The sequence below is a fragment of the Patagioenas fasciata genome, chromosome 1 (assembly GCF_037038585.1).
Source record: "Patagioenas fasciata isolate bPatFas1 chromosome 1, bPatFas1.hap1, whole genome shotgun sequence".
NCBI classification, from domain to species: Eukaryota; Metazoa; Chordata; class Aves; order Columbiformes; family Columbidae; genus Patagioenas; species Patagioenas fasciata.
Genome location: NC_092520.1, coordinates 142,898,509 through 142,916,873, shown reverse-complemented (window position 1 = coordinate 142,916,873; position 18,365 = coordinate 142,898,509). Strand labels below are relative to the sequence as shown.

General features: G+C 38.8%; 2 protein-coding genes across 3 annotated transcripts in view; one reads left to right on the top strand and one right to left on the bottom strand.

Moving 5' to 3' along the window:
• Window positions 1-2,243, top strand: part of SMC1B (structural maintenance of chromosomes 1B) — a 37,657-nt gene extending 35,414 nt beyond the window's left edge. The window contains exons 24-25 of the mRNA XM_065843889.2: window positions 587-697; window positions 963-2,243. Coding sequence (XP_065699961.2) covers window positions 587-697; window positions 963-1,073 — 222 coding nt within the window. The 3' untranslated portion in view covers window positions 1,074-2,243. The remainder of the gene's footprint in view (window positions 1-586; window positions 698-962) is intronic.
• A 2,612-nt stretch (window positions 2,244-4,855) lies between these two features.
• FAM118A (family with sequence similarity 118 member A) lies at window positions 4,856-16,514 on the bottom strand. 2 transcript variants are annotated; one of them, XM_065843910.2, is made up of 8 exons: window positions 16,397-16,514; window positions 12,433-12,488; window positions 11,025-11,277; window positions 9,541-9,762; window positions 8,790-8,918; window positions 7,789-8,074; window positions 6,421-6,453; window positions 4,856-5,098 (listed from the first exon to the last, which is right to left on the bottom strand). In XM_065843910.2, the coding sequence occupies exons 2-8, from the start codon at window positions 12,477-12,479 to the stop codon at window positions 4,998-5,000; spliced, it is 1,071 nt and encodes a 356-aa protein (XP_065699982.2). In that variant the 5' UTR covers window positions 12,480-12,488; window positions 16,397-16,514; the 3' UTR covers window positions 4,856-4,997. The 2 variants fall into 2 exon arrangements, with proteins under 2 accessions (XP_065699982.2, XP_071672727.1); XM_071816626.1 differs by lacking the exon at window positions 16,397-16,514 and adding an exon at window positions 16,045-16,195.
• Window positions 16,515-18,365: the final 1,851 nt, after the last annotated feature.

Below are 18,365 nucleotides of genomic sequence, written 5' to 3'. Positions count from 1 at the left end.
TCCTCTATTAAAAAAAATTACTTCCATCACATGTAGATTTAACTATGCAGACAAAAGTCAAACTAAAAATGTACTGGTTTTCCTTTATTCAGCATTTAATTTATATTGTGGGATACTGCCTTATTAAGTCAGCAATTTATAGCTTAATATTTGTACCTTTATTTTGCAGATCATTGATAAAATGTTGCTGTCTGCAGTGAACTAATACATATTTAAGATCTTAGTATACAGCCAGTAACAACATTTTCACACTTTTTTTTTCCTTATTCAGGAATTTCTACCTTCCTTTGAAGTTATATTAAGTAATACACTTTTAATTGGCACTGGCCTTTTTCTGTAACTTTCTTCATTGGAGAGAATGATTGTTTTCTTACACACTTTCAAAAAGCAGCAAATCTGAGAGGTAGTCTTAAGAACACGCAAAGTATCTGCCTTAAGACTGTTCTCATTTTACTTGCTTATTTCATAATTGAATGACTGAATTTTGCAGCCAATGTAGTTCAGTTCTTACATCATCGTTCCCTAATTATAACAAGGTTTAAGTCTGCCAGAACTAACATGTTGAATGTTTGGCTTCTTTCCAAAGGTATCGAGTTTCATTAGAGAACAGGCACATGAACGGTTTCAAATGATAGTTATTTCTCTAAAGGAAGAGTTTTACTCCAAAGCAGACGCATTGATTGGAGTGTGTCCGGAGGTAACAATTATTGCCAAATTTTGTTAAATAATAAATGCTGTTTTTTGCTGAAGTACTGATTTATGCTTTAAGTGTTACTGCAGTGAATCACCTACATCATGGTGTTGCTCGATTTTAACTAGTGTTCAGAAATACACGCAGGTACTGGCTCAATGAAAAGATCATTTTGGTAACTCAGGTTCATTATTGTATCTCGTAGTCATTTAGAAATGCTTATTTCAAATGACAGAAATGTTTTAAATTTTATGATCCTTCCTCTTCTCAGCGTGATGACTTTATGTTCAGTCAAGTACTGACTTTGGATCTTACCCAGTATCCAGACACTGATGACCAGGAAAGAAAAGAGAAGCACAAGCACAGTTCTGTTTCAGAATAAAGCACGGATGATTTCTGGCCCAGGTGACAAGAAGCATGTTTAAAGCTGACTGTTACAAATCTGAGTTTGAATGTTAGAGGTTGACAGAGAAATGTTTACCTTTCAAACCAATAAGTTTTCTTAAATATTGAAGGAAGTAACTGTTATTCATCAATACAGTTTTGTTAACAAGTAAGAGATAGCCAGAGGTGGCTGTGGAAGTACGCAGACTCAAAGCATTCTCTTCAAATGTTTTGGGTTTTTTTTTGCCTTAAGCTAGATGACTACTGGTTCATATAAGCACGGGAGAATAAAGCTCTTGCTTCTATTATGAAAAGTAACATGCTTAGCCATGGCTCCAGTGCACTGTTTAGGTGTGTGCTACCACTGGTCAAAAGCTTTACAGTCTCTGTCTTGTGTTGCTGCTGCATCTGTTTCCCTTCAGATGGGATAATTTCCTGTTTTTCTAAAAGAACAAGATACCAGAATCTGCCCATAATCTTTATCTTCTGTGATGCCCAGCAAGACTTGTGTATTTCATTGCAACTTTATGAAAATATTAGTTAACTTTACAGAAGCTCATGATGTATCTCTATAGGTATAATGTAACCTGGAAAACATCTATCTTTGAGGTATTCTACCCCCCAAAAAGTGGAAAGCATAAAACAGGTGTGAGTCAGATGCTGTAGAGGTACCAGCCTTAGTAGAAAGTACATTGGTTTGCAATTGAGATTGTTACTATGTAGTTGTCCCGGTAAAGTTTATTTTGATGGCTGTGCTTCATCTAGGAAAAGTTACTGAAGTTGGTAACAGAACACTGAGAGAGCTTAAATCACTTTGTCTGGCTTCCGTTCCACCTTGGTGTATGCTGAAGAGCTTTATTTGGTTTATGGTTGTTCATAATAATTACATCTTATGTTCCTATACTAGATTCCTTTTGTCTGTTATGTTGCTTATACACATCTACCTTGTAACGTGTTGCTAATACTGTGCTTGTTGCACACAACTGAGGGTGTCTGGACATGTGGGGTTACTGCAGATGGAAGGAATGACATGTGAGCACAGTAGATTGTGTTCCTATGGGAACATTTCAACAACATAAATGTGTCCACTTGGGCTGTAGGCAGATGTTTATCAAATGTTTATGTTGCTGCCACATATTATTTAATAAAATTGTTTACTCTGCATTAACATCAGTCCCTTAATTCGGAATCCCTTGACAGATGGGGAGATATTTAGAGTAGTGTGAAGTACAAATAGAAGAGCAGCCTCTAATGATTTTCAAAGATCTCTGACCTGCATCAGTCTGTGTATTGCAAACACAGAAGCTATGGTTTTGTGTTTTTTGAACCATTTGCTAGGAATAGTTGAAATACAAAAATACAGTAAAGAACTGATCGGTCTGAAGAATGGTGAAAGCTACACCTTTTAGCTAACATACAAGAATGGGCTATTTGGCTTTAAATATTTTATTAAAAGAGTGTATGCCATCATAAGAGATGTCCTATCAAATTCATTATACAGTTTGAGCAAAACAGAATAATAAATGGTCAATAAGTTTGTTTTCAGTAACTATTTTACTCTTATTAAAAAAAAAATGGTAGAATCAGCAAACATCATTTAACATGCCAGTTTGTATTGTTAGTTCTTTCACAGTGCTCAGGTAGTAATTTGAAGAGGGCTTTAAACAAGTTACTCTTTCACTGAACAGATAAATGGAACAGACAGGTTCTAGTTTCTGTCCCTTTTGACTGGATTTTACACCCTGAGGTAGCTGCAAGGCAATCCCATCCTAAGATGACTACAAATATTCTGACTGGGGGGTAGGGGATGGAACAAAACCAAAACTAGGCATTTCTGCCTTCTTATCATGTATGTTAGGAATTAAAATAAACCCTTCCTTACTCATCTGCTTTTCAGGATACAAATAAATGGCACTTGAGTCAGAGGAGGCTGTTTTAGAAGCTGCAGTTTCAGTAGTGTCTAAGAAGAATCATCAGTGCTAGGTATAAGCTGGTCCTCACTGAAGGGAGAGGATGCAATATCCTACTGTAGCTCTGACTTCAGGCACAAAATAAGGTGCTACATGACTTTAGGGTTGGGCTTAAATAATTGCAGTAATCAGGGTCATATATAGCTCATCTGCTTAATTCTGCTGCAGCTTGAAGCAATGGTTTAAGTGTTCTAAGCTGATACATCAGCATCCAAAATAGCATGACTGATCACTTTTTAAAACAGCCACTTTATGCTGACTAGAGAAGCAAATTTTACAGGTTAGAGTCCTACAGATAATGCTATACATGATGCTAAAAGACACAATTTTCAGAAGTGATGTATGCATAAATACAGTCTCTCAAAGGAAGAGGATGAGTATGGTCTATATTCAGGCTGGTTTTGCTTTTGATTTTTACCCTTTAAAAGACACAGCTGAAACTTTGCAAACTGATGCTTGAGGTCCTTAGCAATTATACGACATACTAAAACGCAAGTATGCTTTCCAGGCTGTCAGTCATTCTGTGAAAGACAAGTGGGTGTTTTCTTCTGGGGTAGAAGAGGAAAGAGTCAGTGTCATTATTTAAGATTGCTTTTCTAGGCAAAATGTATTTAGATCTTTACCTACTTCTGAACAGGGACACACTTCTACACCACAAAAACTCTACCCCTCTCAGTAGTTATGGACCTTGAAAGAAGCATGCACCTCACTTTTAAGCTTTTCATTGTGCACACATGCATACTAGAGGACAAGCAGAAACTGTTCTTGTGATGATGTGAGAGTAGAGTTGACATACTCCAACTGAGACAAAAAGGTCATCTGACAGACCCATCACTTCCACTCCCTGTAAAACCTTATGGTGTGATGGGATTTCAGAAGGCACAACAGATCAAATCCACAAAGAACATGAGCAGAGAAACCTGACTGAAGCAACTTGCCAGGGCTGCCAGATACAAATGTGCCAGTATCAGAACAAAGAATAGTCCTGAAAATGGTCTCCTGCAGACAGGAGGTGAGAGGCAGCTGACTAGAAAATTTCACATTATCAATGTTAGCAACTGGATGGGTAATCAGTAGTAGGTGAAGTAACAGCACCTCAGAAAAAGACAGTTAATGCAGTGTCTAACTGTAATCATTTGAGTAGTTCAAATGAAGTCAAACTTGCACACTAGAAATTGTCTACAGATAGATAGATACTGACTGGTTTTAATTCTGCTGCATTAAGACTATCCATTATCTGCTTGCTGAGCTAACTAGCAGCATACTCTATGATTTAAACAACTGCTAAAATATTTCCATAGAAATATACTGCAAATAGGTCTGTAAGCCCCCATGTATATATGGTATGTCCTTGCTCATACATTACTACAATCCTTTTCTCCCCATGTGATCTCATGCCTTAACAGACTGACAAATAATAACAAACATTCATGCTAAAAGGGTAAAATACATAGGTTATCATGATGCAGGTTCCATAAACATGAAACATTTCCTGTTCCTCACAGTGTAGAGTTCTGAATCTGAAGCTTGCAAGCAGCCTTGTGCTGACAGACCCCTGAAGACTTCAGCCTCCAGCAGCCTACCCACAGTTGAGCTGATGAGAAAATGAAAACCTCTTCATATTAAAGGCAACTAACAGTGACAGCTATACCAAAAGTCATTTCTGACAGATTAAAACATGACCTTTGTTGTGGCCCCACCTTGATAAGAGCTGGGTCCAACTGGCTTGAAGCACAGGAGAGAAAACTTGCACCTGCTTGTGAATGACCCTGCAGATACAGTGTTAATTGTCCATGGAGAGTGACTGGTATGAATCTCAAGCTAAGATACACAATTTCTATTCCAGTTAAAACCATGGAAATACTTAGCTCACAACTCCCTGTGCAGCAGATGTAACACACCTACTGGTAAAAAGCTTCTGGGTTGGGTTTTGCACTTTTTTTTTTCTTTCATTAAATAGTGGGTATACCATTATCTGATTGCTTGATTTTCTTAGGGGAGTCAGTGCCATTTTCTCCTAACTTCCTTTTAGCACAGTCCACACATGAAGTTCCTGTGGAGAAGGAAAAATTAAATTAAAAAAAAATAAAATTGCTACATATTTGTACTTTTTGTTACAAGCACCAAATATTAAACACAATACTGTTCCACTGAGGTTCTTGCATTTGGATTCTGACCTGTAACACTAACCCTGCTGAAAGTCTGCACCAGTTCAGTGATCTCAAGCTCTTCCCCAACACTAAGTAAAACAGGAAGTAGAGAATCATACAGCTGCTTCTTAAAAAAATAATTCTTGATTTTGTGTGATGATAATCCCTGTGGAGTTTACAGGTGAGAAGCTTATTTTAAAAGTTTGGAAAAGTCCTGGTATGAGCTACTGTTGAAAGTATAAAGAGAATCACTGGACAACAAAAATGAACTGGAGGGAAATTCCTTCAAAATCAGGATATCTGTCACTTAAAACTCTAGATACTTTTTTTTGGAGGGTATTACAAATCTGTGTTAAGTTATAGGGTTTTTTTTCTTGGTATGTATTCCAAAATGCAAGTAAATGACTGCTAAAATTACTTGAGGGTGCTAATAAGTTATTAAAGGAGCTTTATTTTAAGTAGAACTAGAATAAATTCTGCTCAACTTTTTTGTTTCTTCTCCACTGATGCCTGATTGTACTTTACTTAAAAATATATATATATATTATGACTCATCTGAAAGACACATAAGCTTAAAGTCTAATTGGAATTACAAAACGAATCTCTGACTTTACATTTGCCCACAAGTCTCTTGGACCTTGTCTACTATTTGATTGTGAAAAAGTGGGGGTTTTTTTAATCTATGTCCTGCAACGCCAAAGACCCTTATTTGCAACAATGAAATGATACTTTTATACATTTTGATATTATTTGCAGCAGCAGCACAGGTATCTTAGAAGTACAATCTAAGTTACAGTCTTGTTTCAAAGAGAAATTGTGCTATTTATTCACAGCAGTATCACAAAGATGCCTGAACAACACTTAGCCAAAAAGGAACCTTCAGTACTATACACACTTGAGATTCACACTTCTAACCTTTGTAAGGATGTAATACAAAAAAGCCAAAACATCATGGATGTCAATATTATCTTTAGAACACTCTGATCAGCATTAATAATTTTCCAGAGGTTTTCCATTCTATCATTTGTCATTTTTTTGACAGCTGAAAGCCAGCTAACAGGTAAAAAAAAAGATACGAGGGTAGAAAGAGAATCCGTTAAGCAGACTTTCAGAGCTAAATCAAAGCCCTGCACAATAATCATTTAATTACTTTGTAAATAAGAGACTTATTTTTATCTCTCTAATAGATTATGGAACTTCCTGTGAAAATAAGAACTTTACTTACCCAACAGTGTTGTGCTGTCCACTCGATCAGCATCTGGAGAAGTGTAAGAGAAGCAACAGTACAATTTAGCATCCAAGAAGTTCTTATACTTTTATGCAACATCCCAAAACAGCAAGGTTGTATTCAGAATCACAGAATGGTTTGGGTTGGAAGTGACCTTAAAGGTCATCTAGTCCAACTCCCCTGCCATGGGCAGGGACACCTTCCACTACACCAGGTTGCTCCAAGCCCCATCCAACCTGGCCTTGAACATTCCAGGGATAGGGCATCCATAGCAGCTCTGGGGCAGCCTGTTCCAGTGTCTCACCATCCTCCTAGTTAAGAATTGCCTCCTTGTATCTAATCTAAATCTCCTCTCTTTTAGTTTAAAACCATTTCACCTTGTCCTATGGCTACAGGCCCTACTAAAACTTTGTCCCCATCTTGCTTATAAGCCACCTTTACTACTGAAAGGTCTCAATAAGGTCTCTCCAGAGTTTTCTCCAAGCTGAACAACCCAAACTCTCTCGGCCTGTCTTCATAGGAGAGGTACTCCAGCCCTTCGATCATCTTCGTGGCCCTCCTCTGGTCTTGCTCCAACAGGTCCCTGGCCACCTTATGTTGGGGGTCCCAGAGCTGGATACCATACTCCAGGTGGGGTCTCACAAGAGCAGAGTAGAGGGGGAGAATAACCTCCCTTGACCTGCTAGTCACGCTTTTTTTGATGTAGACTAAGATACTGTTGGCCTTCTGGGCTGCAAGTGCACATTGTCGGGTCACGGTCAACTTCAACCAACACCCACAAGTCCTCCTTAGAGTTCTTTCCCATTCTAGCATTAAACACCCTCTACAGAATGTCATTCAGTGTCACAAATGTAGTAGTATTCCATAGCCTCTTCTATCTGATTGTCATAAAACATCATCCTCATGGTCAGATTTTCTCCCCATTCACCCTGTGTTAAGCCAAACACTGTTGGGTGTAGTGATTTAATTTCCCATTCTGTGCTTAATCAGATATCGTGGCTCAACAGCTTATCCCACCAGTTAATTCCTTCAACTCTTTTAGTATCTTTTACTGACATGTCATATTTCATATCATGTACTGTAGTAGTTCAAGCCAAAAGAATACACAAAGTAAACATCTAAACCAAATGCAAACAAAAAGAGAAATTCGGAATTAAAGACTAAATTTGCAAGAATCCGCAGAGCTTACTGAAAGAAGTTTGAGTTCAATTTTGTCACATGTTCCAACTCCACATGCCATTCATAAGGAAGGATGCTGCACAGGCCTACCACTAGCTACACATGAGGTCAACACCTCAGACCAACTGCTGCCTGTCCAGACACAGCTACCTACTCAAAATTTTCTTATTAACGAGGATACATTACCTGGACTTCTCTGCTTGCAGATCTGAGCAGTCAGATCTTGTACGTACTCTGGGAATTGTTTAAAGCAGTCCCCATAAGACACTACTTTTATTCCATGCAGCAGCATATCTGCCTGGAGCTTAAAAAAGTGGTCTTCATTTTCTTTCAGCACCAACATATAATGTTCTAAATCCACTTTATTCTTTACAGTATATAGAAAGAGAGCTTGGAATATCTGATCACGCAGAGTCTCTCCACAGCCCAAAAACAAAAAAGACTTGGTTCGATACAAATTTTGAAGAACCTCCTGTTAAGAAATAAAAACACACAAGAGCTATATTTACTTAAGTAGTTAAAAGCCCCAGGCAAAAACTTTTAAAATATGTCAGATTTTAAAGGAGAAGCAGAGTAGACATTAAAATGGAACTGAATTAAGCATATGTTTTAGGATTGGGGTAAACTGACATTTCATTAGCACTGTTTCTACAAAAAAAAAAAACTTACGTTCAAAAATCAAAGTTACCATACGAAGTACAGATGTAAATATTGCCAGTAATGGAATTTTAAATTGAAATAATTACGATGACAGAATATTAGGCTTCCATTAGGTCAATCTATAAATAAGGAAAATTAACTTGAACAAAATATCAAAGATATGACATTAAGTCCAGGATCCAGAACTGGTAACAGCTTAAGCCCCTAAAAACGAATCCAGGTAATCAGATGCTGATGAATCCTTGTACTGGTGTCTAATATTTTGGTGCTAATGTTCTTTCATAAGATAAATACAAAGAACTGCAAAATTGCAACATACAGCTGATGGTTTAGACTGTGATTTAAACAGAAGCAGTATACAAGAACACACATTGCCCTAACTGGTTTTCTGAATAATACTGCCACTTTTCTGGGTCCAAATCATTTAATCTATATGATTTGATAAAACCCTAGCCATAATGTGTATGCAGTGATTACAATAAAATAGTTTCACAAAACATAGTAAAAATTTTGAAGACCACACAAACCATAACTTCAGGATCTTGAGTAACATCTTTATATCCCGAGGGATCCAGCACCATTCCACAGGGATCTGTATATAAGCCATGAATATGAAGAACTCCGTATTTTATATGCCCTCTTGCCCACTGAAGAACCTGAAGCAAATCATGCAAGTTACGTTCTTTTGTTTCACTATCATAAGCTATAACTGAGATTCTGCAAAAATATAGAGCTTCCCTAACTTACAAAACCACTTTAAGCAGAAATAACATATTTTGCACTTTTCTGCAGCAAAATATCTTTTTAATTACTAATTGCACAGCTTGCTTAAAATTGTAACAAAGAGATGATTGCTGATACTGAAGATATCTCTGGCTTTTTGGTCTAAACAAGCATTCATCAAGAAGCAAGTTCCAGCAACGCTGACAGAAAAGATATGAACAACAAATTAACGACCAGCTTGGTGAAATCATATTTGTGATTGTAAGAGTTACTTCATGTAAGTTAAATAAGTTTGTGGTTTTTTTCCACGGAGTAAGGGGGAATTGGCTAATAAATGTGTCATTGAAATCTTGCTTGGAAACCATTACCAGATTAATCAGAACAAAAAGATACAGAAAATAAATGTCTGTGCATCTGCTGTTAGCTTACATACATGCTTTACCAATTAGGAATTTTCAGCCTTGACTGTCTTTGAACAGGAAAACATCTTTCAATCAAGCTTACAAGCTGTCTTCTCTTACAATAAATCTAAAATTTTTACTGCTGTCATCATACCTTATCCTTATCTTTCAAGTCTAAAGATTCCATAGGTTTACCCTGTTGCTGACCAAAAATTTCAAGTAAATTATCATAGTTTGTAGTCAGAACCATTGTGCCTCTCTCCATGAGTCTCAGGATTGATTGCAGAACAACGGGATTCTGAATGTGTTGCTCTAAGTTATCAAACACCTCCATTAAGCAATCCTGGAAGAAGTTGGGCTTCGTATCCCCAGTACGCTGAAGGGAGAAAAAGATAAACGCTTCATAAGGACCACGTGTACCATTATAAATGCCTACAACAGAAAACCCATGTTGTTTCTCTACTTAATGCCAAAGCACTTCTTTAAAAGAGGGCTTGCTTAGTGTACCAAGTGTAAAGGTACAAAAGGTACAAAACCATTAAAAACATCTCAAATTATTCTGGTGCTCTTGCCTCCACTTACTGTAGCTCAGAATAATAGTCTGGTTTTCTCAAGGAAGCTTGTAATAAAGGCACAACAAAACTATTTTGATACAGTTAAATGCTCACTCATCACTTCTAAACAAACATCAAGGTAGTCCTTCCTAAAAACGCAGGCTGTGTTTGCCCTGAGCATCTGTTGAGAGAGACAGGAACATGCAACAATTGTATAAAATACACAGGCTTCCTATTCATTAAATTGTATTACACACAGGACAAATGTCTGTTAATAAGCCAAATATAGTTCCTGGCCTAACTAAATGGAAACCACACCTTTCTCAGAATGCTTTTACTGTTTTGAAGATCAGTTAGTATACTAAAATGAGCATTCCCTGGATTCAGAGTCTGGGATATACCATTAGAGGGCATTTTTTTTTTCCTAGCTGGTTGAGAAAAATGTACTCATCATTAAATCTGCTGCAAAGCCTAACCGTATATGCAGACTCCTCCCAAAAGAGAGAGGTTGTTATTACTACAGTTTGCCTGTAGAAAAGCTCACTCACCACATGTTTGAAAATACTCAATACATCCTACAACTGAGCAGTATATATGTCACCCTAATTTTTTTAACTAGAAGATTTGGCAAACCTAAAACCATAATCTGAAAATCTCTGGAACCTAAAAATGAATGGCTGAGGAACAGGGTATGTATGGAGTGTCTTCAATGAAGTGTGAACTGCAGCACTGATTATGTTTGTGTGATCTAAGGCTATCAGTAGGGTCAAGGTCTACCTGTATTTTCAGGGTATCCAGTTTTAGCCAGCAGAGCTATAAATTCCTCTTTCCATTTCAAGAAAGATTATGGAGAATATTTAATGGCCAGTATTCTTGCTTGCATTAGTTAAGACAAAAACTAACTTACACTAAAGCCAAGGATTTTTTAGCCTCTTCAAAAGATACAGTGTACTACATGATTACCGTGAAAAATTCCATTTTTACCCGAAAAATTTCAACTTTTCAAAAGCTGAAAAGAATTTTTCTTGATGACAAAATAAAAGTATGTATTCATTTTAGAAATCGATACTATAAACATACTCACAGGTGACATTTTCCTGATGAGATCATGAGCAACCACAAGCAGGTCTCTATCTTTGATTACGTTTTTACGAAATTCAGCAACATCTCCCGGATGAAGCACCTCCAGCTGTTCAGCTGCTTCAATTACAGCCTCAATGCAGCCCCTCCAGGAACACAGCGCTGGGATTCCTGGTGCTACTGCAGCACTTACTCCCGTTCCAATTACAAGAAGAAGGTCCCGAGGCTGCTTTCTTATTAGACTTTTTAAGAATTTTCTTTCAAAAAGCAAAACAAAAATTTTCATATTTTAACTGTGCATTTTCTAACTTGTCTGAAGATCTCATGACTGACTCAAGAAGTCCATAAGAACAAACTGAGTTCTCCATTTCTTGCAGAAGAATGGCATTGGCAACAGTTCCCAAACGGACAATTTACTTTAAGACTTTTTACACAAGTAAGCTTGCATAATTAATTTAAGCAAAAAAAAAAAAACCGGCAACAACTTCAAATCACTAATGTCTTTGAGATCTAAATTGACAATTACCAATTTTCAGTCCACTGGGCTAACCAAACACCATTTCAAATGAAATCTTGAAAAAAGAAGTCAAAGGGCTATCCAATTATTTACTTAACACGTGTCTGACAGAAAGTAGGTAGAACTGTTTCAAAGGGGCAAGTCACAATATTTCAAAGAAACAAATATTTGGTTTTTTTCTGGGAAAAAAAGCAGTGTCTTTTCTTCTCACTTTAGGATATATGAACATAAGAACACTCCTGCTTGTTCAGATCAAGGGTTCATCTAGCCCACTGTTCAGACTCTCAAAGGCGTATTTGGTTCTATGTCAGTATTCACTATGCAAGCCAGCACAAGACATTGTCGAGAAAGTCTGGCTTTCACAATTACTTTGCAAAGAAGTGAAAATGCATTTAAACCATATGGTGAAATCACTGTATACAAACAAGGATTTCACTAACACAGAACCTTAGAACTCCCTGCACTTTCAAAACTGCCTTCACAGATTTCTTATTCCTGTTAATCTGGCAATGTGGACGTTTAACACCTCTTATTTCACAATCTTCTGAAACTATCTAGCTAAAGCTACAATGTTTAACTTGAAATGGCCTCAGACAAACATGTAGATAAGGTTGCTAGCTAATGTGCACAAAGAATATGTTGCTGACCATCTCCATGCCTTCCTGCTACATTCAGCACAAACTGTTTCCTCTCAACAAGCATATTACTTACTCCTTACAAACAGCTTAACTGAGTTTGAAGCACACAGTCAGTAGAAAAAAAAAAGTTTCTGTGATAATTTCAAATTTTCAAGCATGATGTTGTTCCCGTATCCAATTTTCAGCAATGTATTTCCACTGTGTTTTCAGATTTTCATTAAGAGACAGTTTTATATAAACTTTGCAACACAAGCTACCTGGACTTCTGCTCGCTTCTAGTTGTTGATTGTTCTGATGAATCCATCTCTGAGCCCTAAGTAAAACAAAAAGTAAAATAATTCTTAATGCTTCTATCTTTTAAAAAGCCAAAATTAAACCAGAAGTGTTACTATTAGCATTTTCTGTTTATTCTTAACAAGTATTCTAAATCAAGACTCTGTCACATCCCAGGTGAGCAACACACTGACAGAAACAAAGCTGACAAAGTGTGAATGTGAAAACCTGCTACAGCTCCATTTAAACTCCCATCAATTGATACTGTGAAGCTAACAGATACGGCTATTCATGCAGCTGAAAAATACTTGTGTCTAAATTTAAGATAAAATTTAGCATACCCACTAAAATGTTCATTCAAGTAAATGAATGCATTTCTTGAATTTATTTTTTTCATAATAATCAGTTGATTCAACCAAGTTTGTGGAAACTGGACTTCTGCAACACGTAATGATGATGAGAGGCCCTCCACCGGCCACGTGACTGCCAGACCATATAACATTAAGCACTTTTTTCTCAGCAAGCATTTGTTTCTGTATCATCTATATTATCACTTGAACTGACATCCTGCTCAGTTGAGGTCACTGTCCTAGAATTGTCAGACAACTTGTCTGAATTTGTCCTTTTTTTTTTTTTGGTCTCTTCCTTCTAACACTTTTGCATCATTACTGTTTGCCAACAGTTGGCCATACATATTTCCAAAATTTGAATACAGGAATACCAGGAATCCATTTTTTGTACAATTTCATCAGATTCTGATATGCAAGGCAGAAAGCTGCACTTTTTAGACAATATAAACCAAGGAAAAAAAACAAACAAACAAAACACAACCTAAAAGGATTATACTTTCAAAAATTGTACAAATCTTACATTATAGAGCACCACAGGATCTTCCTGTACTGGTAAGTCTATGTCTACAGCTATTTCCTACATACTAATAAAGAGATGAAAAACATTTACATTCTTGACAGAAAAATATTTTTCCCAAAACCAAGCTGATATACAAAATAAAACATTAAATTTAACATGTCATTAAAAAAAAATCCCTTGAGAAAACCAATTTTGCACAGGAATCTGAAAGAAATGCACTTTGAGCTATCAGACACCTCTGGTATGGTGTACGCTCTATCAGTCTCATATGGTAGCTACACACAGAGGTTTTAGAGCACTGTGTGTTCTGAAGAGCACAGTTCAGCCTAAAACAAGTACTTCATTTTTATTGCCATAAACTAAATTACACATTCCTAAGGCTCAAACATTGCAGACATGACACAAATAGAAAAAATACACATTACCAAAAGAAAAGTTCATAATTTACCAGGAGACTAATTAAAACTGTAAAGCCAATTAGCAACTCCTATTTCTACTGTACAGCTAGCTTAACCATGCAAGGTATCTAAGAAAAATATACAGGTGGAAGCTAAAATCCTCACTGCAAAACCCTGTCAGTTGTCATCTTGTGTGCCCTGTTCATGCTAACAGACCCAAGAGAAACAGAATTAGGAGCGAGGATCTGAACAACTACTTATCCTTAAACTACAGACTAATACTGTAATTCTAACATTTAGTTCATTGAAATTCTACATTTAGAAGGCAGAACAAGTCTGAACTATTCACTCAGTTGAAATGTGTGGTTAAAATAAAGAAAAATTCAGCTCCCAACTGTAAACCTAGAATCAAGACACTGGAGTTATTATAGGTTTTTACTGTTATCAGCATTACAATTGTCTCTAGTACTCTGAAGTCCATGAAACCACAAACATTTGCCCAGGGGTCCATGATGTAAACATGATACATCAAATATATAAAACCAGAAAAAAACAGTACCTATATAATGAAGAATCCTGGCTCTCTCCCCATCCTGAAATCCATATTATATAGACATATATTTGCTTTATTTTGTCCCTATCATCTCTACACTGGATTTGTGATCTGCTGTAAAACTCCTCCTCCTTGCAAGGAGCTCCTTCATCAAGGGTAATATCCAAATTATCATCCTCCTATAACAATCTCAAAGTATATAAAATTTTCTTTTACTGTCTTCCTCCAACAAGTTTCTTAAGCCAAATTAACTCTAAAGTATAAAAACAACTGCATCTTGGCAACAGAATTTGGCTACAGTATCATCACTTAGAAATCCCCAAGTTTCATTACATTAATTCTTGGTATTGTTTTTATAAGGATGTATGGGGTTTTTTGGCTTTGAAACACATCTTAGTTTGTGGCCGGGGAGACTGCAGACCTGAATCCCCCAAATAAGCATTCTGCCAGACTCCATGGCTCATAAGGCTACTTGCCAGCTCTCAGGCTCATATGCTGAAAGCTAATTTGAAGCAAGAGGCCTAAGTTTGGACATCATCTGACAAGAGAAAAACACCCTACAACAGAGAGACATCAGAATTGCTGAGGAAAGCACACAGATTTCTGCAAATGCACCCGAGGTGTCAAGTGGAAAAATCTTGTGGTATATATTTTCTCCATGCTCTCTTCCTCCACCGACAGCATCGTAGAAAGATACTATACTACCATCTAAAGAATGTTAGCACATTCAAGATTCATAACAATAACTTAACTAAAGCAAAACACTTTCTATATGGAAAAAATATTGAGTTCACAATACACAAACCACATTTATAAAAGCACAACTTCTTTATTCTGGAAAATATAGTATTTTATAACTCCATCCAGTGAAGTACTGGGGAAAGAATCCCCAAGAAAGCTTTAATAGTTACATTAGTAACATACCAAAACTATAAAATAAGCATCTCACCACAGGATGCTGTCAGTACCAACATTTTAGACCTCACTGCTTCCTTTTATCCCTTAGAGTTTCTTTCTGGAAGCAAAAGTTGTGTGAATAAGTGGCAGCAATTATCACCAACAGGTAGTAGCTAAATGGCTGCAAATAAAAAAGGTCAAATTTCTCCCCTCTTTTGAGTACTAAGTAATTGTGGATAGTCTTGAATATTATCTTATTAGATGTAATGAACACTTCTTCAATGAGCAAACCTAGAAAAACAGAAGACGTAGGCACTGGCATTCAACACCGGCTTAGTTTTAAAAAGACACGTTAGACTAACCAAACGTGTGCACAGTTGCTTTTCAACAAACTTTCCTCACAGAACCCCAGACATCAGACCCGGCTATAACCCAAATACACCTGAAAACGCTGAATGGGAGGTGGGTCTTCACCCCAAACATCGGGCCTAATTCTAATTTCATGTTTTCCTCCTGTTCAACTTAGTTTTACTTAAGGACCTACAAATGAAATAAAGAGCTCTATTCACTGACTGAAACTTCAAGTCAACGATTTGATTGAACCAAACGATTCTTCCAGGCAGTTTAATACAGGAAAACAGCCTAAGTTGTCCAACACAGAGGAACACCCGACAAAGAAAAGCCTTTTTCCCCCAAGGGCCCGCTGACTCGCGAATGAAAACAAGCAGCAAGGCTGGGCAGCGCAGCAGGTCTTGCTCAATTAAATTCCCTGTCTCCCTCCGGTAACGGAACCGGCGTTACCCAGCGCAGCGAGCAAGTATGGCGAGATCCTGCCGGCGTACACCGGCCCCGGGCCGGTGCCGCTGCTCCTCCCTCACCTGCGAGTCAAGAGGAGCCTCTCCCCCAGCAACACTGCCGGCACCAGCGGGGCTACTGCCGCCTGACCCTCCCGGGCACCGCGGCCCCTCAGGGCAGCCCAGCGGCCGTTACGTCGCGACCGTTACCTCACGCAGCCGGAGCGGCAGCTCGCCTCGGCAGCACGCGCCGCCCCGGCCACCCGCCGCGCAGAACCCTGCGGCCGCCACCCCCCGCCCCGCCGCGCCCGGCCTTGTGGCCCCAGAGGGGATGGCTCTGGACGAGGCGGGGGGAGGATGGCGGCGGAGAAACCAGGCGAGCGGTGACACCGGTGTACCACCCCGTCGGCACTGGGCCAGGCGCCCCCGCCGTTACCTCATGGGAGCGGCCTCGCTCTGCCGCACCCCGCCGTGCTCCGCCAGGGTGATGCCACCGGCACGATGCTCCCCTCCACGGCCCCGTCGTCGTCCTCGCCTCAAAGCGTTCCCCGCCGGCCCGGAAACAGCCGCCCCAGGAGCAACATTCCGCTCGAGGCCCGTTCCGGGCCTGGCCGCACGGCAGCAGCCGGCGCTCTGTAAACCTGCGGGAAGAACGCGAACTGCTCGCTCCCAGATGTGCAAGAGTGAAGAGATCCCGCACATCCCCGGCAACGCTGGGCGAGCCGGTGCGTGCTCCTCCGCCTGCTTTCCTCCTGAGGTGGAGATGGACACCGCTCACACACCCCTGAAATGCTTGAAACTGTTTACAGGCAGAAATACAAATTAGCAGTCTGTGGATCTGTGTGAAGTAGGAGAATCGATTATCAGTTACAGGAGAAGGGGAACAGGTAAACTTGAAGATCAATGGGTTTAGTGCGATGAAAACATAGATGATCATAAAATCATAGAATAGTTTGGGTTGGAAGGGACCTTCAAAGGTCATCTCCTCCAACCTCCCTGCAATGAGCAGGGACGTGTTCAACTAGATCAAGTTGCTCAGAGCCCCATCCAGCCTGGCCTGGAATGTCTCCAGGGATGTTGCATCTACCACACCTCTGGATGACAGAAGTATTAAAAGACTAAAAGGTTTAGGGTGAGGAGAAAACAACACAAACCAGCAAAAAGAGAGTGTAGAGTTACCTTTAGTGGTTCTGCTGAAAACTGGACTGGACTCTCAGTGCTGGCCGAGGCATCCCCAGGTGTGAAGCTTTAGGTGCTGACAGCTGGCGGCTGGGTGAGCTAAAGGGGCACCTACAGCTCCCCTACAGCTGTCTTGCCTCAGCTGTTCACAGCTGAAAGCCAACAGCCAAACCTCTCCTCTGCTTCAAATCAAATTGCTTTAATTGCTGGGTTTTGGTTTTGGTTTGTTTTTAAGTTTTCAATCTTTTAAAGTCAAAACCTAAAAACTCAAAAGTTCCTTCATCATTACACTAAGGCAGTCGATTAACAATATTTAGCTCGGTTCCACCACATTTTCTAACAGCAGTGCCCAGCTTTCTTGGCAGTGCTGTAGATTTAGTGAGCCGACCCCAGGAGAGGAGTCAGCTTCACATGAAAACCAGGCAGTCAGATGTGAAAAGGCTGATAATCGTGCCTAAGGATACTTACTGCTGAATAGTACTTCCCAAATTCCCATTGCCAAACTGTGTTGAAAATGTGTCATTCCCTGATTTTAATTTCTTAACTGGAGTTTTCAAAACTACTCATGATACACTTTTGCAAACTTTTGAAGATTTGAAGTACTTACTGGCATAAGCTTCCCAAACATAGGTCTTAAAAGGTTTTCTTTGTTTCACTAGTCAGTCACTTCTATTGTTTTGGGGTAGAATGCGGATTCACAGGTTTTGCATGCCTGTATGATGGATTTGAACGTTCTCTTTTGTTTGTTAAATGTAAGTGTTGTATTGATATTTTACTATCGTTTTAAGAAGAATTTTGGTAAGAATGGCCAGTTTTCCAGATGAAACAGAAACTCACTGTTTTTGCTCTATATCTGGTGTTAACGTTTGGCGAGAAGTGTTGACTGCACTGACTTCACTTTCAGTTTGCATAAGAACATTTTGTCCTTGTGAACTGTTCATGTAATATTCCCTAGACATCACTTCTCACTTAGTAATTTTTTTTATATTACTACATTGCAGTGCCCCTAGAAAGGCATAACAAATATTTGAAGAATCATATTCATACTGATAAGGAAGATGGAGGATGGGATCTGAGAGAACAGAAAGGGAGAAGAAAGAATGTAACAACAGTCTCATCCGAACACTGGAGTTTGATTGAATTAGAGAAGCTTTGCAATGCTTCTTGCTCTTTGCCTTTCACCTTCGCTGCTTCAGGCAGTCAGCAAGGCATTTTAACATGCTGAT

Bases quoted from the DNA above. Each gene is read 5' to 3' on its own strand.
- FAM118A (XM_065843910.2), bottom strand. From the start codon at position 12,479: ATGGATTCATCAGAACAATCAACAACTAGAAGCGAGCAGAAGTCCAG. The intron at 6,454-7,788 runs GTAATGTATCCT...ACACTTCTCCAG, and splicing joins CTGCAAGCAGAGAAGTCCAG to ATGCTGATCGAGTGGACAGC. The intron at 5,099-6,420 runs GTAAGTAAAGTT...CCTTCTCCACAG, and splicing joins GGACAGCACAACACTGTTGG to GAACTTCATGTGTGGACTGT.